Source organism: Telmatherina bonti (genome assembly GCF_933228915.1).
Source record: "Telmatherina bonti genome assembly, chromosome: 14".
NCBI lineage: Eukaryota > Metazoa > Chordata > Actinopteri > Atheriniformes > Telmatherinidae > Telmatherina > Telmatherina bonti.
In genome coordinates, this window is record NC_136612.1 from 3,962,436 (window position 1) to 3,988,477 (window position 26,042).

Sequence of the window (26,042 nt, forward strand, 5' to 3'; positions counted from 1 at the left end):
TCTGATAACTTTTCTCCAGTTCTACTCGTCTCTGATAACTTTGCTCCGGTTTTACTCATGTCTGATAAGTTTGCTCCGGTTCTACTCATCTCTGATAACTTTTCTCCAGTTCTACTCGTCTCTGATAACTTTGCTCCGGTTCTACTCATGTCTGATAACTTTGCTTCGGTTCTACTCATGTCTGATAACTTTGCTCCGGTTCTACTCGTCTCTCATAACTTTTCTCCGGTTCTACTCGTCTCTGATAACTTTTCTCCGGTTCTACTCGTCTCTGATAACTTTTCTCCGGTTCTACTCGTCTCTGATAATTTTGCTCCGGTTCTACTCGTCTCTGATAACTTTGCTCCGGTTCTACTCATGTCTGATAACTTTGCTCCGGTTCTACTCGTCTCTGATAACTTTGCTCCGGTTCTACTCATCTCTGATAACTTTTCTCCAGTTCTACTCGTGTCTGATAACTTTGCTCCGGTTCTACTCGTCTCTGATAATTTTGCTCCGGTTCTACTCGTCTCTGATAACTTTGCTCCGGTTCTACTCATGTCTGATAACTTTGCTCCGGTTCTACTCGTCTCTGATAACTTTGCTCCGGTTCTACTCGTCTCTGATAACTTTGCCCTGGTTCCACTCATCTCTGATAACTTTGCTCCGGTTCTACTCATGTCTGATAACTTTTGTCCGGTTCTACTCATGTCTGATAACTTTTCTCCAGTTCTACTCGTCTCTGATAACTTTGCTCCAGTTCTACTCGTGTCTGATAACTTTGCTCCGGTTCTACTCGTCTCTGATAATTTTGCTCTGGTTCTACTCGTCTCTGATAACTTTTCTTCGGTTCTACTCATGTCTGATAACTTTGCTCCGGTTCTACTTGTCTCTGATAACTTTGCTCCGGTTCTACTCGTCTCTGATAACTTTTCTCCAGTTCTACTCGTCTCTGATAATTTTGCTCCGGTTCTACTCGTCTCTGATAATTTTGCTCCGGTTCTACTCGTCTCTGATAACTTTGCTCCGGTTCTACTCGTGTCTGATAACTTTGCTCCGGTTCTACTCGTCTCTGATAATTTTGCTCCGGTTCTACTCGTCTCTGATAACTTTGCTCCGGTTCTACTCATGTCTGATAACTTTGCTCCGGTTCTACTCGTCTCTGATAACTTTGCTCCGGTTCTACTCATCTCTGATAACTTTTCTCCAGTTCTACTCATCTCTGATAACTTTGCTCCGGTTCTACTCGTCTCTGATAATTTTGCTCCGGTTCTACTCGTCTCTGATAACTTTGCTCCGGTTCTACTCATGTCTGATAACTTTGCTCCGGTTCTACTCGTCTCTGATAACTTTGCTCCGGTTCTACTCATCTCTGATAACTTTTCTCTGGTTCTACTCGTCTCTGATAACTTTGCCCTGGTTCCACTCATCTCTGATAACTTTGCTCCGGTTCTACTCATGTCTGATAACTTTTCTCCGGTTCTACTCGTCTCTGATAACTTTGCTCCGGTTCTACTCCCGTCTGATAACTTTGCTCCGGTTCTGCTCGCCTCTGATAACTTTTCTCCGGTTCTACTCGTCTCTGATAACTTTGCTCTGGTTCTACTCATGTCTGATAACTTTTCTCCGGTTCTACTCGTCTCTGATAACTTTGCTCTGGTTCTACTCATGTCTGATAACTTTGCTCCGGTTCTACTCATGTCTGATAACTTTTCTCCGGTTCTACTCATGTCTGATAACTTTGCTCCGGTTCTACTCATGTCTGATAACTTTGCTCCGGTTCTACTCATCTCTGATAACTTTGCTCCGGTTCTACTCGTCTCTGATAACTTTGCTCCGGTTCTACTCACGTCTGATAACTTTGCTCCGGTTCTACTCGTCTCTGATAACTTTGCTCTGGTTCTACTCGTCTCTGATAACTTTCCTCCGGTTCTACTCGTCTCTCATAACTTTTCACGGGTTCTACTCATGTCTGATAACTTTGCTCCTGTTCTACTCATGTCTGATGACTTTTCTCCGGTTCTACTCGTCTCTGATAACTTTGCTCCGGTTCTACTCATCTCTGATAACTTCTCTCTGGTTCTACTCGTCTCTGATAACTTTGCTCCCGTTCTACTCATGTCTGATAAGTTTGCTCCGGTTCTACTCATCTCTGATAACTTTTCTCTAGTTCTACTCGTCTCTGATAACTTTGCTCCGGTTCTACTCGTCTCTGATAACTTTGCTCCGGTTCTACTCATGTCTGATAACTTTGCTCCGGTTCTACTTATTTCATGTCTCAGTTGAAGGAGGGGTGAATAAATTCTTCAACACGCAGATGTGTGTGCGTGTGCGCGCGTGCGTGTGTGGAGTCTTGCCAGATGACAAGTGACACGCTGCTTGCTTCTGGCAGCTCTGTAATGACGAACTGGACCGACCTGTCGGTTCAGGTGGATCGGCCCCGCCCAGATACCTGGCGGCCTTTCATAGGCAGCTTTCTGAGCAGGACTCGCCATTCAGGTGTGGAACCCGGGACGCCTGCTCGTACCGCTGCGGCTCGGAGCTCCAGGGCGGCACGAGGACTTTTCCAGCCTGAAACCGCGGGACTGGAGGACACAAGCGGCCTGGGACATCTGGATTGCACAAGTGTGTTTCATTTGGACCAGGTTTGGCTTTTACCTGCGTGTTTCTTCAGGATACTTTGTGAAGGTGAAGTATCCAGAGAAAACCTGAAGATGGAAACTTCTTTGTTTAAATCACATTTCTTCCTGTTTTATGTGAGATCTGAGTGCACCGTAATCTTGTGATAAAATCTGGCTTCCTGCCACCAGAATCTGGTCCGACTTCTGGAAAGTGCAGTCTGGAATTTGAGCAAAGACTTCCTCCTCAGCCGGTGTTGAGCTGGAAGAGCAGGAAGGCTCTGTGGACTGGGGTCTTCTTTGCCCCTTCACGCAGGGAAATACTTGCAAATGTTCCTTTAATCAATAGAAAAGAATGTTATTAGAATATTGGAGTATATTACTGGATTTTAAAACAGGGTTTTCTGCAGTAGTTATTGGTAGTTTTTATTTCAGTGTTATTCTGAATACTGATGTCATGGAGGTAAGGTTTGATGGTTGGTGATGAACGCGGCATGGAAAGGCGTTCTGCGTGTCCAGTCAAGGGAACAAATCTGGTCATTTGCTCAGTAAAGGGTTAAACATGTACAGATGTTACAGCTGTTCAGAAAATAAACAAAGAATTTTAAACTGGAAGCATAAAATAAATGATAAACTGAAGCTGCTTCCGTCTCCTTTAGGTTTTACCTCTTTTAAAAGTTTATTTCGATAAATGTCCAATAAAATAAACTTAAAAAAACAAAACAAAACCAGACATGCTTGAAAAGGAGTGGGCAGAAGTAAGAAACATATTAAACCCCACCCCTTTGCCTACGTATTCATACACACACACACACACATACATGTGTTAAATAATAATTTTAACTGTTCTTCACATCTGTACATAAACAGACAAATAAACAAACAACAACAAAAATACATAGCATTGTCAGTGACCCTTGCTAAATATTAACTCTCTCCTGCACCCATGTACCTGGCAAATATGTTTTTTAAATTGTATTATATTTGGACATTTCTTCAACCCTTCCATAACGTTACCCCTCGTACCGAAACACCTTCATGGTGCTTTTCTCCTCTTCGTTTCTCTTGGTCTCTCTTTGTTTTTGTTTTGTGGAGATAAGATGTTTTCAGGTGAGATGAGATGGTCTGAACTCAGACTAAATCCCAGGTTTCTCCAGGATCTTTCTTTACTGCGTTTTAAATAAAGCCACCTGCTCAGCGTTTAGACCCCTGCTCCACCATGGCAGTAAATGACCAGACCCGGTGGTCTCATTTCAACATTCCAGGTGCTTTTGGGAGGAATTTCCACTTAAATAAACTCTGCACAAAAAATAAGGAAATGGTGGATTATTTCTAGCAAGTGGTTTTCTACATGGGTGGAAAAAACACCTGAGTGATGGCAGCCAATACGTAACCACGCAGCTGAAAACAAGAATCCCCACCTCCACGTTCCACACTAGCTCCATCATCAGCAGATCTACATGCTTGTAATGGTGACTCATGAAGTTTCTGTCCATCTGGGATGACGACAGAAAGGAAGAGAAATAATCCACCAAACACACATTAGAGAAAAACCCAGCAGACGTGCTTCGGCTTTGTGCAGACAAACTCTTCTCACCTTTCTGACAGACAAGCAGAGAAACAGAAATGAAGGATAAAAACAGATTCTTCATGTTGGAAAAGGAAGCCTGTAATGTTTGCTGTCGCCTTAAACACAGCGGTGGATAATCACCCTTTCTTTTTGGTTGGGTTTCTGCTGAACCTCCACAGAGCTGCCTTTTCTTTGTCACCAGCTTCGTCCTTCCCTGAAGATCACAGCTCTCCTCCAAACGTAGATCTGCTCGTCGGCGGATTCATGGACCAGCAGGTGTGTCCATCGGCTGCAGCCAGCAACCAGTCCATCAGCAGCGGCCATGAGCGCTCTCCGGCCAGCACGTTTAAACCAGGACACTCGCGCAGCAGCAGCACTGGCTCTTCCAGGCACTCCAAACAGGTGATCTGCTGCGTCTCCTGCTTCTAGAAGAATCTGGATGTTTACAGTTTAATGTGACGCCATCACAGCGGCGTGGAGCTGAAGGACCTGAACTAACCGGTTCTGTCTCTCTGTCAGTCTCGAAACTGGGAGGTGATGGACGACCTGCAGAATCTGGATGCTGGTTTGGTTCCTGGATCCACTCTAGACCTCAGCATACCTGGGATCTGTGAAGGCTTCTTGTTGAAGAGGAGGAAGTACCCGCTCAAAGGCTGGCACAAGGTGAGTGGTCACCTGGTCGACATGCAGCCCAGCAAGGTGTCTGAACCAGGACCAAGCTGTTGCTGGATAAACCTACAGAACCTGAGACCTGGTGTACAGTCTGGTGGTAGACTGGATCCTGATGTGGTTTTAGGGGGATCAGGTCTGGTCTACAGTCTGGTGGTAGACTGGATCCTGATGTGGTTTTAGGGGGATCAGGTCTGGTCTACAGTCTGGTGGAGGACTGGATCCTGATGTGGTTTTAGGGGGTTCAGGTCTGGTCTACAGTCTGGTGGTGGGCTGGATCCTGATGTGGTTTTAGGGGGTTCAGTTCTGGTCTACAGTCTGGTGGTAGACTGGATCCTGATGTGGTTTTAGGGGGTTCAGGTCTGGTCTACAGTCTGGTGGAGGACTGGATCCTAATGTGGTTTTAGGGGGATCAGGTCTGGTCTACAGTCTGGTGGAGGACTGGATCCTGATGTGGTTTTAGGGGGATCAGGTCTGGTCTACAGTCTGGTGGTGAGGGACTGGATCCTGATGTGGTTCTAGGGGGATCAGGTCTGGTCTACAGTCTGGTGGTAGACTGGATCCTGATGTGGTTTTTGGGGGTTCAGATCTGGTCTACAGTCTGGTGGTGGACTGGATCCTAATGTGGTTTTAGGGGGATCAGGTCTGGTCTACAGTCTGGTGGAGGACTGGATTCTGATGTGGTTTTAGGGGGATCAGGTCTGGTCTACAGTCTGGTGGTAGACTGGATCCTGATGTGGTTTTAGGGGGATCAGGTCTGGTCTACAGTCTGGTGGTCGACTGGATCCTGATGTGGTTTTAGGGGGATCAGGTCTGGTCTACAGTCTGGTGGAGGACTGGATCCTGATGTGGTTTTAGGGGGATCAGGTCTGGTCTACAGTCTGGTGGAGGACTGGATCCTGATGTGGTTTTAGGGGGATCAGATCTGGTCTACGGTCTGGTGGTGGACTGGATCCTAATGTGGTTTTAGGGGGTTCAGTTCTGGTCTACAGTCTGGTGGTGGACTGGATCCTAATGTGGTTTTAGGGGGATCAGATCTGGTCTACAGTCTGGTGGTGGACTGGATCCTGATGTGGTTTTAGGGGGATCAGGTCTGGTCTACAGTCTGGCGGTAGACTGGATCCTAATGTGGTTTTAGGGGGTTTAGGTCTGGTCTACAATCTGGTGGTGGACTGGATCCTGATGTGGTTTTAGGGGGTTCAGGTCTGGTCTACAGTCTGGTGGTAGACTGGATCCTGATGTGGTTTTAGGGGGATCAGGTCTGGTCTACAGTCTGGCAATAGACTGTATCCTAATGTGGTTTTAGGGGGATCAGGTCTGGTCTACAGTCTGGTGGTGGTGGACTGGATCCTAATGTGGTTTTAAGGGGATCAGGTCTGGTCTACAGTCTGGTGGTAGACTGGATCCTGATGTGGTTTTAGGGGGTTCAGGTCTGGTCTACAGTCTGGCAATAGACTGTATCCTGATGTGGTTTTAGGGGAATCAGGTCTGGTCTACAGTCTGGTGGTAGACTGGATCCTGATGTGGTTTTAGGGGGTTCAGGTCTGGTCTACAGTCTGGCAATAGACTGTATCCTGATGTGGTTTTAGGGGGATCAGGTCTGGTCTACAGTCTGGTGGTGGTGGACTGGATCCTAATGTGGTTTTAGGGGGATCAGGTCTGGTCTACAGTCTGGTGGTAGACTGGATCCTGATGTGGTTTTAGGGGGTTCAGGTCTGGTCTACAGTCTGGCAATAGACTGGATCCTGATGTGGTTTTAGGGGGTTCAGGTCTGGTCCGCAGTCTGGCAATAGACTGGATCCTGATGTGGTTTTAGGGGGTTCAGGTCTGGTCCGCAGTCTGGTGGAGGACTGGATCCTGATGTGGTTTTAGGGGGATCAGGTCTGGTCTACAGTCTGGTGGTAGACTGGATCCTGATTTGGTTCAAGGATACATTTTTCCATATTTTCATGCTTTTTATAGCTACTTTAAAACCAGCTAGCATACCTAGCTGGTTTAAATGATCATGTAGCACTAGCTTAGTCACCGTTACGCTAATATTTGAGCGTCTTCATAATTTTTCAGCTCCAGTGTAAAAAATCTTGATGAACTGAGTTATGTGTCTTCTCTAAATACACTACTGAAAACTAATATATTAAATGGTTTCCCACATTAGCTTAAAGCTAATCCACCACCAGCATAGAACTAGATTAGCACTGTGATGTGGCTTCATGCTAACACTAGCCTGATGTAACATTGTGTCTGCAAAGGGTTAAAATCTCCAACTAGAAATGTGACATGGAGACAAGGATCAATGATTATTACACAAACTTGTGGCCAGACAGGTCTGGGACGATGTTTCTGTCCTTCTCCAGTAACCTGTCGGTGGTACCTGGGGAACCCCACCTGACATCAGGTCCACCTCAGCAGAACTGGAACACAGTCGGTTCTGGCAGATCTGGAATGATGGAATCAGGATTAACTTCTGAGGAAAGATGTTGGGGGACGAATCCTCATGTTCCTCCCAGTGAAACCAGCTTATGATTTCTGAGGATAAATCCTGTGGTTTACAGAGATTCCTTGTACTTGTCCCACATGGTTGGTGCTGAGAAGGGATTTGGCCGGCTGGGTGGATTCCAGTGGAAATGGGCTGAAATTCAGAGATTCTGCGGACAGACATGAACCCTTCTGGCTGTTAATGTTCTGATTTTATTTAGTTATTATTGTGTAAAGTTTTGGTTTTTCACGTGTTAAATGTTGATGCTGCCGATGTCTCTCGGCCCAGATGAATGGATCATCTAAATGTTCCTCAGTAACTCGCTGTGAGGCCTTCGGTCAGTTGCTGAGAAAGTTCTGCTAGCACAATTAGCATGATCAGCTAAATCTTCCATTACCATGGAAACAAATGAGTTCACGGCACGTGATGCCACACAGATGGCAGTGCATCCTAAACCGGTCGAACGATGGTCATCCTGTCAACAAGTTACAAGTTCTCTCAAAAGTTTGTCATTGTGTGAGGAAAACTTTAGTCGGGACATGTGTGGACGGCCCCAGAAACCAAGCCGAGCTGATTGATTCCTGAAGCCCACCTAGGAGCTGGTTTCACACAGATAACTGAGCTTTACATGTGAAGAGAAGAATCGTTTTGTTTTTGTTTTTTTTTTTTTTTTAATGGTACCTTAACTTTCATCCACTGGTCTTCTGCATATGGACCACCAGAAACCAGTACGTTGAGGTCATGTGATGTGTAAATGATCCATTTAGTGGGTGTAGAAGCTGATGGAGCTGACCACTTCGGCCCAAACGGACTCTTTGTTGTCTTATCGTTTCTCACTTTGAGTCTCGACTGGTTGGACCACACAGTTTTCAATTCAACTTTATTTATATAGCGTCAAATCACGGCAATCCCATCTCAAGACGCTTTACAGACAGAGGGGAAAACATAATGAAAGCCAATTCATAACAGCCTATATAAGGAAACCAGCAGATTGAGTTGAGTCCAACTCAATCTCCCATCCTGAACAAGCACACTGGCGACAGTGGGAAGGAAAAAACTCCCTTTTAACAGGAAGGAAACCTCCGGCAGAACCCGGCTCAGGACAGGCAGCCATCTGCCTCTGCTGTGTGGGGGGAAGAGGACAGAAAGACAACAGACAACAGGAACTGCTACTCCCAGCCAGGGAGACCTGCTGAGACAGGAGACATACATGTTAATGATGCAACACTGTTATGGGGGGGGGGGGTAAAGGAGAGAGATAAAGAGAAAGAAGCTCAGTGTATCAGGAAATGTCCCTCAGCAGTCTAAACCTATAGCAGCATAACTAAGGGATGCTAACCATCCCTAGCTATAGGACTTATCAAAAAGATAAGTCTTCAGCCTAGTCTTAAAGGTGGGGAGGGTGTCTGCTTCCCTAACACTAACTGGGAGCTTATTCCATAAGAGAGGGGCCTGATAACCAAAGGCTCTGCCTCCTGCTCGGCTCTTTGAGACTCTAGGAACCACAAGTAAGCCTGCAGTCTGGGAACGAAGTACTCTGCTTGGTATATAAGGAACTATGAGGTCTTTGATATATAGTGGTGCCTGGTTGTGGAGGGCTTTATATGTAAGAAGAAGGATTTTAAATTCTATTCTAGATTCAACAGGCAGCCAATGAAGAGAGGCTAAAACTGGGGAAATATGATCTCTCCTGCTGGTTCTGGTCAGGACTCTGGCTGCAGAATTCTGGATCAGCTGAAGGCTTTTCAGGGCATATTTAGGACAGCCCAGTAATAGAGAGTTACAGTAATCTAGTCTCGAAGTAACAAAAGCATGAACCAGTTTTTCTGCATCACTCTGAGACAGAATGTCCCTAATTTTGGCTATATTACGTAAATGAAAGAAGGCTGTTTTAGTAACCTGCTTAATATGTGGACCAAAGGACAGGTCAGGGTCAAATATTACTCCAAGGTTTCTCACTGTAGCACTGGAAGCTAAAGTAATGCCATCCAGGTTCATTACAAAACCGGAAAATTTAGCTCTGAGTTTTTCAGATCCAACAAGAATTACTTCAGTCTTATCTGAGTTTAAGAGGAGAAAATTTCTAGACATCCAAGTCTTTGTCTATGAGACAATTTTGTAGCCTATTGGGCTGATTTGTTTCATCTGGTTTAAAGGATAAGTATAGTTGAGTATCATCTGCATAACAATGAAAGTTTATTCCATGCTGTCTAATAATTTTGCCTAAAGGGAGCATATATAGCGTGAAGAGTATTGGTCCAAGTACAGAACCTTGAGGAACTCCATGACTTACTGTAGCTTGTGAGGAGGACTTGTCATTTACATGAACGAACTGAAGTCTATCAGATAAATATGATTTAAACCAGCTTAATGCTGTACCTGTAATTCCAACCACCTGTTCTAGTCTCTGTAACAGAATGTTATGATCGACTGTATCAAATGCAGCACTAAGATCAAGCAAGATAAGTACGGACACAAGTCCTTTGTCTGAGGCCATAAGAAGGTCATTAGTAACTTTCACCAATGCCGTCTCAGTGCTATGATGAGCTCTAAATCCTGACTGAAACTCTTCAAATAAATTATTTCTGCTCAGGTGGGCATGTAGCTGAGCTGAAACTATTTTCTCCAGAATTTTGGACATAAACGGGAGGTTAGATATAGGTCTATAATTTGCTATCACCTCTGGATCCAGAGATTGCTTTTTAAGTAAAGGCTTGATTCCAGCAGTTTTAAATGATTGTGGTACATATCCTGTCACTAAAGACATATTGATAAGATTTAGTAGTGATGTATTAATTAAAGGGAAAATGTCCTTAAAGAGGCTCGTTGGGAGAGGGTCTAAGATACAGATGGAGGGTTTAGATGAAGCTATTATTTAATTCAGAGTGTTTCTAACTGCTGTCGTTTTTCAGAGGTACTTCCTGTTGGAGAAAGGAATTCTCAAGTATTCAAAGACGCAGCAAGACGTGAGTCCTCAACACAGCTGGTCTTCATCTGGTCTTCAGCTGTCAGAACATGTTAAAGAGACTCTGGTTGCTTTTAGATTCAAAGAGGAAAGCTCCACGGCTCCATGGACGTCAGCTTGGCAGTCATGTCTGTCAACAAGAAGTCCAAACGCATTGACCTGGATGCTGGAGACAACCTCTACCACCTCAAGGTGACCTCCGTGATCCTGCTCCTTGCAGCGGGTCTAACTGAGGGAAGTTCTCTCATCATTTTCTCCTTGTGTTTCTTTTCTCCCATCAGACAAAGGACAGCAACATCTTCTACATATGGCTGACCAAGCTGTGCGCCCACCGTGTTTTTAGGAAGAATGAAGCGATGAGCGTTCATCATGGTGTCCTCCACGCGTTGTCTCTGGGCCAGAGCACCCTGCCGGCTATGTCCCTGTTCGCTCAGCAGAACAGAACCAGGGTGAGTCCGGCTCCACTTCCTGCTTTCACTTTAACAGGCTTTTTTCTCAAAACAAACCGCAATAAAATCTAGTTTCATCTGGAACTGATGAGGAGAGAAAACTCCGTCAACACATTTCCATTCTGGTCTTTTTCAAAACTTCAACTCCAACTTTGGTTTCTTAGTCGGCTCATTATGCCAGCTCATCCTCCGTCTACATCCCAGAGATGGGAAGTCCGGCGCCAGTGCCCACGTACCCGGGGGCGACCAGCAAGGTGTCGGCCTGGCTGCAGCAGACCCACGACATCGACGCTACCTCAAACGGTGGGCACTTCACCTAACCTGCATCCACAAAGCAAGGCTTTGCTGGAGGCCATGTTTCCTCATTAACCAAATCATCCGGATCATGAAGTATTGCTTGGATGACTTTCAGACCTGGTTCGCTGCCAGGCAGACCTGACCGAGCTGGCTCAGCTCATCCAGAGACTTCATTGGCTGGAGGGAGGCCTGCCCATCACCAACACAGACCTGGAGATGAGGATCAGCATGCAGGTAGGGGCTAAACCACTCCGAATGACTCAAACAGACCTGAACTGTTCCGAATGACTCACCCGCAGAACCGAACGGCTCTGACTGGACTTGCCTTTCTGAATCGTGTCATTTGTCCATGTGGGCTTTTAGCAGCCGTTTAATCATGTTTATGTTTAATCCTTTACAGAATCTCTCTCTGGAGAAACCCAAAAAGAAGAGTGGCAAGGCTGTGGGTCATTCCAGGACATTGTCCCGTGTTGAAGCCATGGGGGGGACGGTAAGAACTTGAAACATCCCATAATAATCATAAATTATTCCATAGTTAAGAGCATATGCGGAAGAACCCTGGTCTGGCTTAGGGCCAGTCCTCGTCCTGGTGGACACAGCTGGTCAGTGTGTTAAATTTGGAACTGGTTCAGGTCCTGACGGGGATCCTTGGTGACCTTCAGGGTTACGTGGAAGCGTCTGATCCGTTTCACACACTGGTTCTCAGGGTCGTGTGCTGGTGACTGGACCCACAGAGGGTTCTGGACTGGTACCGGCTCGCTGATGGAGCAGTGAAACCGAAGGTTTTCCGTAGTTTTAGGCAGTAACGGCTGTTCCTCCCCCAGTTCACCTCCAGCCACCTGAGCACCAACAGCAGCTCTGGTTTAGCAGCGTCTGTCCAGTCCATCCCCGACTACGTCTACTCGCAGCTGTCCAACCCTCAGGTCACCTCGCCGGAAGCCAAGAAGCTCCATCAGGACATCTGTGCTGTTTCTCAGAGAGGTGAGATCTCCAACGCGCCGCTTGGCTCGGGAAGGAAAGCTGGTGGCTTAACTCCATGTTCTGAATGCTGCAGTCCATGCCTCTCTGAAGTCTGTCCACGAGGTTCTGACCCTGGAGAGGGAGCGTCTGAGGCAGGCCTGGGCTGGGCCGGACCTACGGCAGAACACCTCGCACCAGCTGGCCACGCTCTGCAGCACCCTGTCGGAGGTAAGACTCACCTGGTTCTGCTAGCGGACGCCACACAGGGCATTCCCATCCCGCGTGTGGGAAACGCACACACAGCCGAGTCCCAAACCAGTTAGAACTCATCTGGTCTTTCACCAGTTTGTACTGGAGAGGAATCAGTCCGGACCTGTCGGAGCAACAGAAACCAAACCCTGCTCAGCAGGTTCGGGCTGTTTTAGGGAGGATCAGGAACACACCTCTCTCTCTCTCACACACACACACACACACACACACACACACACACTTACACTTCAGCGTTCAGCAGCCGTGTTTTCAGAGATGTTTGTTTCCATGGTGACGGTCCTTCGGCCTGCTGACGGGTGAGGGTCTCTACCTGCCTGCATGCTTGTGAGGAACGCTTGACTTGGCTAAGATAATATGAAGCGGTGACGGATCCGGTTCGGTCCACCATCTGGTCCCGCTGTTCGGACCCGTACGTGGTCCGGGACATCAGACGGGGACGTTTGACCAGTATGCTGCGGGTCTGCTGAACTGGGACTACAAAAGGCTGGAAGTAACTGGAACACATAAAAGACCAACGTCCTCTTAGAATCAGTGGTTTGGTGTAAAACGGAATCAAACCTGTGACTTCTGGCTGCTGTGAAGGGTGATGGGAACATTACCAGGCTGCGTCTTCTGCATGGCGTCTATTCATGTGTTGCTTCTTCTTCCTTCTGCATGGCGTGTGTGTGTGTGTGTGTAGCTTGACGTGCAGTCTCATCTGACCAAAGTCCACTCGCTTTCCTTGTCCTCTGACTCTACGGAGGAATCCTTCTGCACCGTGCGTCCAGACCAGGTGCGGTTCCTCCAACTATCTTTTATTCTTTCGGTGGGAATCGACCCTCCGAGCTCCTCTACTGGTTCCTGTCTGCTGCCAGATCTGCTGTCTAGCGTCTCTTCTGACTCTTGGTTTGCATGTCCTTCCAGAGGACGCCGTCCATGGCTCGCCACGCTCAGCGCCCCCCCTCGGTGGCGGACTCCTTGCAGGAGTATTTTGATGCCAGTGAGGTGATAGTCTGCGAGACGTCGTCCGAGGCGGAAGCTTCCGATGAGTCGGGCCTGAGTGACATCACCAACACCACCACCTCGGAGCCTGAAGAAGGACACTGTGAGAACTTTCCCCCTTTCCTGATCAGAAGCCGCAGAGAGAGGAGTGGAAACTGACCTGGTCCTCTTTCTTCTCAGCTGCGGCCACCCTGAACTACCGAGCCAGCCTGAGCAGCGCCAGCGAGAAGCCCAGCGCGGCGCCCGCAGATACCGGTAAAGCCGCCGTGTCACTCGGCGCCACCGTGGAAGCATCTGAACCAGCTTTAATATGTTCAAGTTAAAAAGTTTAGTCTGGCTGGAACAGCGTGCAGCCAATCACAGGCCACGAAGAGTATGCGGTACGATATGGTACAGAACAATATGATACAATACAATGCAGTACGATGCTTTACGGTACGGTACGATGCGGTACGATATGGTACAGAACAATATGATACAATACAATGCGGTACAATGGAGTACGATGCGGTACGATACAGTACGATGCGGTACGATATGGTACAGGACAATACGATACAATACAATGCAGTACGATGCTTTACGGTACGGTACGATGTGGTACAGAACAATATGATACAATACAATGCAGTACGATGCTGTATGATGCAGTACGATGCAGTACGATGCAGTACGATACAGTACGATGTGGTACGATGCGGTACGATATGGTACAGAACAATACGATGCAATACAATGCAGTACGATGCTGTATGATGCGGTACGATATGGTACAGAACAATACGATGCTGTATGATGCGGTACGATGCGGTACGATGCGGTACGATGCGGTACGATGCGGTACGATGCGGTACGATATGGTACGATGCGGTACGATATGGTACGATGCGGTACGATATGGTACGATGTGGTACGATGCGGTACGATATGGTACAGAACAATACGATACAATACAATGCAGTAAGATGCGGTACGATGTGGTACGATACGGTACGATGCGGTACGATGCGGTACGATATGGTACAGAACAATACGATACAATACAATGCAGTAAGATGTGGTACGATACGGTACGATGCGGTACGATGCGGTACGATATGGTACAGAACAATACGATACAATACAATGCAGTAAGATGTGGTACGATGCGGTACGATGCGGTACGATGCGGTACGATGCGGTACGATATGGTACAGAACAATACGATACAATACAATGCAGTAAGATGCGGTAAGATGCGGTACGATGCGGTACGATGCGGTACGATGCGGTACGATGCGGTACGATGCGGTACAGAACAATACGATACAATACAATGCAGTAAGATGCGGTAAAATGCAGTACAATACGGTACGATGCAGTACGATACAGTACAATACGGTACGATATGGTACAATGCGGTACGATGCAGTACAATATGGTACAGAACAACACGATACAATACAATGCAGTACGATGCGGTACGATGCGGTACGATATGGTACAGAACAATACGATACAATACAATGCAGTACGATGTGGTACGATGCGGTACGATGCAGTACGATGCGGTACGATGCGGTACGATGCAGTATGATCCAATACAATACGGTACGATGCAGTAGAATGCGGTACAATACAGTACGATGCGGTACGATGCGGTACGATGAGGTACAATGCAGTGTGATGCAGTACGATACGGTACGATATGGTACTGAACAATATGATACAATACAATGCGGTACAATGGAGTACGATGCGGTACGATGCGGTACGATGTGGTACAATACAGTACGATGTGGTACGATGCGGTACGATATGGTACGATATGGTACAGAACAATACGATACAATACAATGCAGTACGATGCGGTACGATGCGGTATGATGCGGTACGATGCGGTACGATACAGTACGATGTGGTACGATGCGGTACGATATGGTACGATATGGTACAGAACAATACGATACAATACAATGCAGTACAATGCAGTACGATGCGGTACGATGCGGTATGATGCAGTACGATACAATACAATAAAGTACGATGCGGTACGATGCAGAACAATGCGGTACGATACAATACGATGCAGTGCGATGCGGTGCGATGCGGTACTATGCGTTACGATATGTTACAGAACAATACGATACAATACAATGCAATATGATGAGATATGAGGCAGTACTATACGGTACAATGCAGTACGATACGGTACGATGCAGTACGATGCAATACAATAAAGTACGATGCGGTACGATGCGGTACGATATGGTACAGAACAATACGATACAATACAATGCAGTACGATTCCGTACGATTCCGTACGATGCGGTACGATGCGGTACAATGCGGTACGATATAGTACAGAACAATACGATACAATACAGTGCGGTACGATTCAGTACATTGCGGTACGATGCGGTACTATGTGTTACGATATGGTACAGAACAATACGATACAATACAGTGCGGTACGATTCAGTACATTGCGGTACGATGCGGTACTATGTGTTACGATATGGTACAGAACAATACGATACAATACAATGCTGTACGATGCGGTATGATGCGGTACGATGCAGTACAATACAGTACAATGCGGTAAGATGCGGTACGATATGGTACAGAACAATAAGATACAATACAATGAAGTACGATGCGGTACGATGCGGTACGATATGGTACAGAACAATAAGATACAATACAATGAAGTACGATGCGGTACGATGCGGTACGATGCGGTACGATATGGTACAGAACAATAAGATACAATACAATGAAGTACGATGCGGTACGATGCGGTACGATATGGTACAGAACAATAAGATACAATACAATGAAGTACGATGCGGTACGATGCGGTACGATGCGGTACGATGCGGTACGATGCAGTATGATCCAATACAATACGGTACGATGCAGTAGAATGCGGTACAATACAGTACGATGCGGTACGATGAGGTACAATGCAGTGTGATGCAGTACGATACGGTACGATATGGTACTGAACAATATGATACAATACAATGCGGTACAATGGAGTACGATGCGGTACGATGCGGTACGATGCGGTACGATGCGGTACGATGCGGTACGATGCGGTACGATGCGGTACGATACAGTACGATGTGGTACGATGCGGTACGATACGGTACGATATGGTACAGAACAATACGATACAATACAATGCAGTACGATGCGGTACGATGCGGTATGATGCAGTACGATACGGTACAATGCAGTACGATGCGGTACGATGCGGTATGATGCAGTACGATACAATACAATAAAGTACGATGCGGTACGATGCGGTATGATGCAGTACGATACGGTACGATGCGGTACGATGCGGTACGATGCGGTACGATGCGGTACGATGCGGTACGATGCAGAACAATGCGGTACGATACAATACGATGCAGTGCGATGCGGTGCGATGCGGTACTATGCGTTACGATATGTTACAGAACAATACGATACAATACAATGCAATATGATGAGATATGAGGCAGTACTATACGGTACAATGCAGTACGATACGGTACGATGCAGTACGATGCAATACAATAAAGTACGATGCGGTACGATGCGGTACGATATGGTACAGAACAATACGATACAATACAATGCAGTACGATTCCGTACGATTCCGTACGATGCGGTACGATGCGGTACAATGCGGTACGATATAGTACAGAACAATACGATACAATACAGTGCGGTACGATTCAGTACATTGCGGTACGATGCGGTACTATGTGTTACGATATGGTACAGAACAATACGATACAATACAATGCTGTACGATGCGGTATGATGCGGTACGATATGGTACAGAACAATAAGATACAATACAATGAAGTACGATGCGGTACGATGCGGTACGATATGGTACAGAACAATAAGATACAATACAATGAAGTACGATGCGGTACGATATGGTACAGAATACGATACAATACAATGAAGTACGATGCGGTACGATGCGGTACGATATGGTATAGAACAATACGATACAATACGGTGTGGTACGATGCAGTATCATGTGACAGAGCAAAGGCGTGTAGACAGACCCAGGCCGGGTTCTCCAGTGCGCGTTATGGGTCCAGTGGGCGTTATGGGTCCAGGGGCCGGGTTCTCCAGTGGGCGTTATGGGTCCAGTGGGCGTTATGGGTCCAGGGGCCGGGTTCTCCAGTGGGCGTTATGGGTCCAGTGGGCGTTATGGGTCCAGGGGCCGGGTTCTCCAGTGGGCGTTATGGGTCCAGTGGGCGTTATGGGTCCAGGGGCCGGGTTCTCCAGTGGGCGTTATGGGTCCAGTGGGCGTTATGGGTCCAGGGGCCGGGTTCTCCAGTGGGCGTTATGGGTCCAGTGGCCGGGTTCTCCAGTGGGCGTCATGGGTCCAGGGGCCGGGTTCTCCAGTGGGCGTTATGGGTCCAGTGGGCGTTATGGGTCCAGTGGGCGTCATGGGTCCAGGGGCCGGGTTCTCCAGTGGGCGTTATGGGTCCAGTGGCCGGGGTTCTCCAGTGGGCGTCATGGGTCCAGGGGCCGGGTTCTCCAGTGGGCGTCATGGGTCCAGGGGCCGGGTTCTCCAGTGGGCGTCATGGGTCCAGGGGCCGGGTTCTCCAGTGGGCGTCATGGGTCCAGGGGCCGGGTTCTCCAGTGGGCGTCATGGGTCCAGGGGCCGGGTTCTCCAGTGGGCGTCATGGGTCCAGGGGCCGGGTTCTCCAGTGGGCGTCATGGGTCCATAATGAGTCAGACAGTTCCACCAGGGTCTGGTGTGTTGCTACTGGTTCCACTGAGAGACGTTAGAAATGTGTCACAGTGTTGAGGTGGGGGGGGGGGGGGGGGGGGGCTGGAACACTCTGGGCCCAGGGGCCTCTGCACTTTTAGTCCGGCCCTGCATCTAATAATAGTTTTATTCCCAACACAACGTAGCTGGTCATCGTGCCTTCAGCGCTGCTTCATGGAGAGCTCTGTGTTTAAATCATGCTTCATATGTTGGAGGAGCAGCGACCTGGATAAACGGTGTTCTGCTGTGATGCAGGTCGTCGAACCAGCCTTCCCTCCCCAGGAGCAGACAACAGCCACATCGGCATCATGACCATCCTGTACAACAACATCGGGAAAGACCTGTCCAGAGTCTCCATGCCGGTGGTCCTGAACGAGCCGCTGTCTCTGCTGCAGAGGCTCAGTGAAGAGCTGGAGTACTCGTCGCTGCTGGACACCGCCAACCGCATCGATGACCCGTACGAGAGGATGGTAGGTCGCTGGCTGGCCGCGTGGCAGCAGATCCAGTCGGAGGCTGACACGTCTGTCCGTGTCCCTAGGTGTATGTCGCAGCGTTCTCCATCTCCGGTTATGCCTGGGCATCCTGGCGGTATCGCTACAAGCCCTTCAACCCCGTCCTGGGAGAAACGTACGAGAACCACAGAGAAGACAGAGGATTTCGTTTCATCAGCGAGCAGGTGAACACCCGGCAGGTAATCATGTGGCTTCTAGCTGCTGGACAACGTGTGTAATCAGGCGGTGGTGTCTGTTCCCAGGTGAGCCATCACCCCCCCATCTCCGCCTGCCACGCAGAGTCGGAAAACTTCACGTTCTGGCAAGGTAGGAGCCGCGTGTCAGCCTCTGAACGTCCCCGACCCGCCGGGCCTCTGACCCCGCCTCTGATCCGCCGCTTCTGCTTTCAGATCAGAGATGGAAGTACAAGTTCTGGGGGAAATCTGTGGAAATCATCTCCAGCGGCCTCGTCAACGTTACTCTCCCTCGGTGAGTTGCTGCAGCCAATCAGAGCCGCCGCACCGTGAGCTTCAGGGCTGTGGCGCTTCTGATTTTATTGCAATATTTTGGTCCCAATATTGCGATTCTCACAATTCTTCCATGTTGCTGATTTTTTTTATTTATTTTTTTTTTTTTGTGGAGCAAAAACAAAAAAAATGTAGAAAACTTTTTTTGCTCGTAACTTTTCTTCATTTCAGTGAGGGGAAAAAACAACCGGCAGCCAGACCACCATGCTGCTGCTGCTGCAATGCAACGAGGAAAAACATCAAACACCAACAATGTCAAAATATATGGATTATTTACCCCCCCCCCCCCCCTCCCCCCCCCCCCCCTCCATGAGCTTCCAGCGCTCTGAATGGGATCTGTTTCTTCCCAGTAGAAGATACTGGAAAAGACGTTGTTGCATGTGAGCTGGTTCTGAATCGGGAATAAAATACAGTTTGTTTATCCAGACGAAGGAAAGTTGATGCACCTTTTCTTTACGGGTCCACCGCGTGGCTTTAGTGGCGACCAGCCTGATATCTGTTCCTCTGCTGCAGACTGGAGTCTGACTGGTTCCATGACGACCACGTGGACATGCATCTCTAACGCAGGCAGATGACTGAATGTGTCTGTGCTCTGCAGGTACGGCGACCACTACGAGTGGAACAAGGCGGTGATCTGCATCCACAACGTGCTGAGTCAGCAGCGTTGGCTGGAGCACTACGGCGAGGTGGTCATCAAAAACACACGCAGTGATGTGTGCACCTGCAAGATCACCTTTGTCAAGGTAACGATGCACGTGCACTGGTTTCATCCCTGTTTAACCAGTAAAATATACTACATACTATGCAGGTTCATTACAACACATTTTCTGATCTGTGAAACCTTTATTTCATTTGTGAAGATACAAATTTTAGGATGTTTTTGGGTGCCGGACCGAAGCGAACCGGGTCCCAATTTAACGACAACACTTCAGACCCAGACTGACATGTTCTGCACAGTGTGCATATCTGTGAAAACAAAGTATTGCTTTGTTTTTCTGACGTTAGTTTTGTGACCACTGGGGGTAATTTAGAGAAACTCCTGCCCACCGAGGGCAAAAACTTTCAGAGGGTGGGATGTAAAAACAGAGTGGAGAGGTCCGCACCCTGCTGGTCGCACCCTGCTGGTCGCACCCTGCTGGTCGCACCCTGCTGGTCGCACCCTGCTGGTCGCACCCTGCAGCTAACGCACCCTGCAGCTAACGCACCCTGCAGCTAATGCACTAGCCAAACGACGCCCACCGTGCTAGTCAAAGGTTCCACAAATCAAACTGTTTTCATGAACCTGCTTCATATTCTGGATATTTCAGTGAAACTGGACCAGTTCAGACCTGGTTTAACCTGGTCCTACCTGGTCATACCCGGGTCCGGTCAGACCTGGTCTTACCTGGTCATACCCGGGTCCGGTCAGACCTGGTCCTACCTGGTCTAGTGTCCCAGAAATTCAGAGAAATGGCCGTTAACAGATAACGTTGATCTGGAAGCTGACGTCAGCCTTGTTCTCCCCTACATTTCCCAGTCTCGCTACTGGAGTTCAGACAACAGTAAGAATGAGGTGCAGGGTGTAGTTCTGGACCGGGCTGGAGAGGTGGTCCATCGCTTTGGAGGCCTCTGGCATGAAGGCATCTTCTGTGACACTCTGTCCACACCGCAGTGCATCTGGAAGCCCAGTGAGTAGCCCTGCTTTCATTCCTTTCACAGCGGAAGGTCCCGTCCTGCTGGACGCAGGGTACGGACGCGCGGACGGAAGGACAGTTTAATCCGTCCTGCGTTGGTTGCGTTCGCGGTTTGGTTTGTTTTCAGGGAGCTTAAAGTTACACTGTAACTAATTTTGGTTTTTTAGCAAAAATTAAGACTTGCTTCTATAAATACATATTTTACCAAAGTCTAATCCCAATCCCATCAAAATAAAAGCCTCTCGTAGCTCAGAATGAGGGATTTATACAGAAGTAGACGCGGGCCACCCAACAGAGGGCGGCCATGTTGCATCAGCATGTCTGAACAGTGCAGCTGAAAGGTACGGGCTGGTCAGCCTTTTGTGTTTTAGCGTTAATCCCTGTGCGTTGTTGGGGAGGGGGAAACCACCATGGATCATCTAACTTACTGATTTCCAGGTATGAGGAGCATCCAGACTCGTGAGGAGAAACATTTACGGGGAGGGACGTGTAGGAAGACCGGAAAGTTGGCGTGGACAATGGAAATGATTTATGACTGATAAATCCAGATATGACTGTAATGATCAGCTGGTTTGTTAACATTGTGATATGTCCCTGCAGGGTTGCCGTATTGTAGACAAACTGCTGCCTGATTGATGGGATTGGTAGTTTTTTAATGAACCATGCAGTGGAGCAGAGTGGTGTCGCTGGTGTCCGGTCTCTTAATGGTTTTCCATCAAACTCTTCAGATTGACCCAGTAAGATCAATTATTCATCCGATGGTTAAATGAGATTCCAAGTGGGATTTATTTAATCAAGCGGAAAAGGATGCGGCGATGCCCCTCCACCACGATGTACAGGTGTGGACTGGGGACTCCTCAGGATGAGCTGATGAGGGGAGTCTGGGTTTTCCGGCTCTGTTGCCCCGTGAGCCGATCCCAGACAACTGGAAGCAGGACTGGCTTTGTCTCCGGCTAACTGGGATTAAATCGGTAAAGTCTGGGTCTGGTTGGGAGCTGGCAGAGAAAACGTCGCCTCTCATGCAGCAACGCGTCGCCTTTAACAGCTGACTGCCAATCAGGTGAGAGCAAAGACCATGACCCATTTGTTCCTCTCCAGATGTCCAGCCTGATGACCACTTCCAGTTCTACGGTTTCTCACGCTATGCCCGAGAACTCAATGAACTGACTCCAGACCTGAGAGGTGTCCTCCCACCCACAGACACCCGATTCCGACCCGACCAAAGGTACAAACTACACCTTATTATGGATCTGTCCGCTGAAACGGCTGTCTGATGTCTGGGTCTGCTCTCCTGCCTGCTGCAAGGCTGCTGGAGGACGGGAAGCCTGCCGAGGCAGATAAAAGGAAGGATGAGGTGGAACAGAAGCAGAGAGACGGGAGGAAGGAGATGGCGAAGAGAGGGGAGGAGCATGTCCCAAGGTTCTTCAGGTGAGAGCTTTACCTTCCTTTCACCGCCATGTCAGGTTTACTGCTGCGATGAGACGCTGGTTATGACCAAACCCCAGCAGATCAGCCTGGAACCAGTCTAACCCTCCTCTAGGATTAGCTGAGAAACCTTTCCAGTTAAACCTGGAATCAAACCAGCAGCCAATGTTTTCCCATCAAGTTGTTGATTTATGCAGTTTATCAAATATATGCGCCACACAACCTGCTCAGCGTTGGGAACTGAGACATCTGGAACAAGCATTGAGCCCCCCCCCCACCACCACCAAGGCATCCAGCTGAGCCAGGGCAGGATGGGTTTTTATTTCCACAACCAGGAACTGGGACGGATGTCAGAATACCTGATTCCCGCCCCCTGTGGGCGGGAGGACCAGCTGATTTTTCTGTAATTAGTTGTGTAACAAAACACACTAAAAGTAGCAATATTGCCATTTATGTTAGAGAAAAGGTGTCCAACATAGAGCAGGAAACAACAATCCAACCTTGTGTACAACAGGGTGTTAAGTCTCAGACAGTATCGAATTATAAACTAAGTTATTTTGAGTCAGTCTCACCAAAAAGATCAAACCTTTTCCTCCTCGGATTTGATGTTTTGTGTTATTTGGGTCCAGTGTGTTAATACAGTAGGCATATGGATAGAGAAGTTCACTGTGAGGTTGTGGCGAAAGGAATTATGTCAAATAAAGCAGATAAACTGTTTTAAAGCTGAAATATAAACAAAAGTAGTCCAACAGGCAGTTGTCCCTGCAGTCGGAGAAGGTTAGTCACACGCCAGGAGAAGGAGAACAAGCGGCTGGATGGCCACTACATGTTAGAATGGAAGGTGGACATCAGGCAGATGCATTGATCACATCCAGCTTCACCTTGAGCAGAAAAAAAGCAGATTATTTTCATTTGTTGATCGTTGTCTCATATTTCTTCTGACAGGAAGGCCCTGGATGAAGCTGGACGAGAGGTGTGGCTTTCTAACGGAACCTACTGGGAGATCCGGAATGACCCGGGCTTTGCCAACACGGAGAATCTGGACTTATGGTAGAACACCAAGCTCAGTGCGTTGGTGGAAATACCGCAGCCGAGTGCTGCGCAGCGAGATGAAGAGGAACAACATGACGTTCACCTGATGAGAAACTCTGGATCGCTGCGGTTTGTCGGCATGAATGACGTACACGGATGATGTGCCACTCTGACGCTTCTTAAGCTGTAATCTCTGCTTTTAACGTAGAATAACAATGAATTTTAGTTACACCAGAACAGCCTTTAATCTGCCTTTTAGAAAATACCATGTGAAAGTTTGCTGCTGAAGCACGTCTACGTTGATGTGATGCTAGCTTCTGGGATGGGGGGGGGTACGCTGACTTTCTCTTTACATCTAACTGCAAAGCCGAGCATGTATCTTGTTCTTTTACATGTGTTTTCTCTCTCAGTATGTGTGTGGTGGAAACAAGCAGCTGTCTTACAGATAGGAGAGTAACTATCACTGGAACGAGCTGAAAGGCCAGGATCGTCTCTTTGGCTTGAAGGAATTTTAATCATCACAGATTTTCCAAACCAAAACAGTTAAATCTGTCACTTCTTTTTTTCAAATAAATGTTTCACAAACACCCATCGTGTTGCTTTTTTACACATCCTCCTGAGAGGATCGTCATCTGCTCACTTCGCTCCCAGAACTTCAACCACTGGAGCTTTTCCTCAGGGCTCCTTGGGACACCTCTCCAGTAACACGTGGACATCAGTGACTGGACCTCTGGACTGGTGCCCTGGTCTGCAGTGGACTGGACTGGACTGGTGCCCTGGTCTGCAGTGGACTGGACTGGACTGGTGCCCTGGTCTGCAGTGGACTGGACTGGACTGGTGCCCTGGTCTGCAGTGGACTGGACTGGACTGGTGCCCTGGTCTGCAGTGGACTGGACTGGACTGGTGCCCTGGTCTGCAGTGGACTGGACTGGACTGGTGACCTGGTCTGCAGTGGACTGGACTGGACTGGTGCCCTGGTCTGCAGTGGACTGGACTGGACTGGTGCCCTGGTCTGCAGTGGACTGGACTGGACTGGTGCCCTGGTCTGCAGTGGACTGGACTGGACTGGTGCCCTGGTCTGCAGTGGACTGGACTGGACTGGTGCCCTGGTCTGCAGTGGATCACACTCCTCAGCCTCCCCGGTAAGGTCTATTCAGGGTCCTGGAGAGGAGGGTCTGTTGGATAGTTAAACCCCAAATTGAGGAGGAGCAGTGGACCAGCTCTAAACCCTCTTCAAGGTCCTGGAGGCGGCATGGGGGCGGGGAGGTACTCCAGGAGTGTGGGGTACCATGACCTCATACTCCTGTTCATTTAGAACTGGGACCAGTACTGTGTCCATGTTGGGGGACGTGGGATTGGGTCTGCAGATTTTGTTTCTGTTGGCTCCTTCAGACCCTCCTCTCCAGCGGTGGGGAAGAAGACCAGCTGGACAAGATGTGGAGCGACCATCCCTCCATCAGACATGCCTTTAGTTCTGCTGCTGTACAATGTACACACACACATCTCTCTAACACACCTGACTTATAACACACACACATCTCTCTAACACACCTGACTTATAACACACACACATCTCTCTAACACACCTGACTTATAACACACACATCTCTCTAACACACCTGACTTATAACACACACATCTCTCTAACACACCTGACTTATAACACACACACATCTCTCTAACACACCTGACTTATAACACACACATCTCTAACACACCTGACTTATAACACACACATCTCTAACACACCTGACTTATAACACACATATCTCTCTAACACACCTGACATATAACACACACACATCTCTCTAACACACCTGACTTATAACACACACATCTCTAACACACCTGACTTATAACACACACATCTCTAACACACCTGACTTATAACACACATATCTCTCTAACACACCTGACTTATAACACACACACATCTCTCTAACACACCTGACTTATAACACACACATTTCTCTAACACACCTGACTTATAACACACACATCTAACACACCTGACTTATAACACACACATCTCTCTAACACACCTGACTTATAACACACACATCTCTAACACACATGACTTATAACACACACATCTCTCTAACACACCTGACTTATAACACACACATCTCTAACACACCTGACTTATAACACACACATCTCTAACACACATGACTTATAACACACACATCTCTCTAACACACCTGACTTATAACACACACATCTCTAACACACCTGACTTATAACACACACATCTCTAACACACATGACTTATAACACACACATCTCTCGAACACACCTGACTTATAACACACACATCTCTAACACACCTGACTTATAACACACACATCTAACACACCTGACTTATAACACACACATCTCTAACACACATGACTTATAACACACACATCTCTCTAACACACCTGACTTATAACACACACATCTAACACACCTGACTTATAACACACACATCTCTAACACACATGACTTATAACACACACATCTCTCTAACACACCTGACTTATAACACACACATCTCTCTAACACACCTGACTTATAACACACACATCTCTCTAACACACCTGACTTATAACACACACATCTCTCTAACACACCTGACTTATAACACACACATCTCTAACACACATGACTTATAACACACACATCTCTAACACACCTGACTTATAACACACACATCTCTAACACACCTGACTTATAACACACACATCTCTAACACACCTGACTTATAACACACACATCTCTAACACACCTGACTTATAACACACACATCTCTCTAACACACCTGACTTATAACACACACATCTCTAACACACCTGACTTATAACACACACATCTCTAACACACCTGACTTATAACACACACATCTCTAACACA

At 47.7% G+C, this 26,042-nt stretch overlaps 1 protein-coding gene across 1 annotated transcript; it reads left to right on the top strand.

Moving 5' to 3' along the window:
* Positions 1-2,339: 2,339 nt before the first annotated feature.
* On the top strand, positions 2,340-23,172 carry LOC306765238 (oxysterol-binding protein-related protein 7-like; the record flags this gene model as incomplete). The annotated part of the gene is made up of 23 exons (XM_079252640.1): positions 2,340-2,604; positions 4,370-4,569; positions 4,687-4,830; positions 10,225-10,278; positions 10,356-10,469; positions 10,559-10,726; positions 10,891-11,029; positions 11,139-11,257; positions 11,424-11,513; positions 11,848-12,004; positions 12,078-12,211; positions 12,933-13,025; positions 13,157-13,337; positions 13,415-13,489; positions 18,258-18,472; positions 18,541-18,678; positions 18,757-18,820; positions 18,904-18,982; positions 19,619-19,763; positions 20,537-20,687; positions 21,792-21,918; positions 21,999-22,121; positions 23,064-23,172. The coding sequence occupies 23 exons, from the start codon at positions 2,340-2,342 to the stop codon at positions 23,170-23,172; spliced, it is 3,084 nt and encodes a 1,027-aa protein (XP_079108766.1).
* Between the last annotated feature and the right edge of the window lie 2,870 nt (positions 23,173-26,042).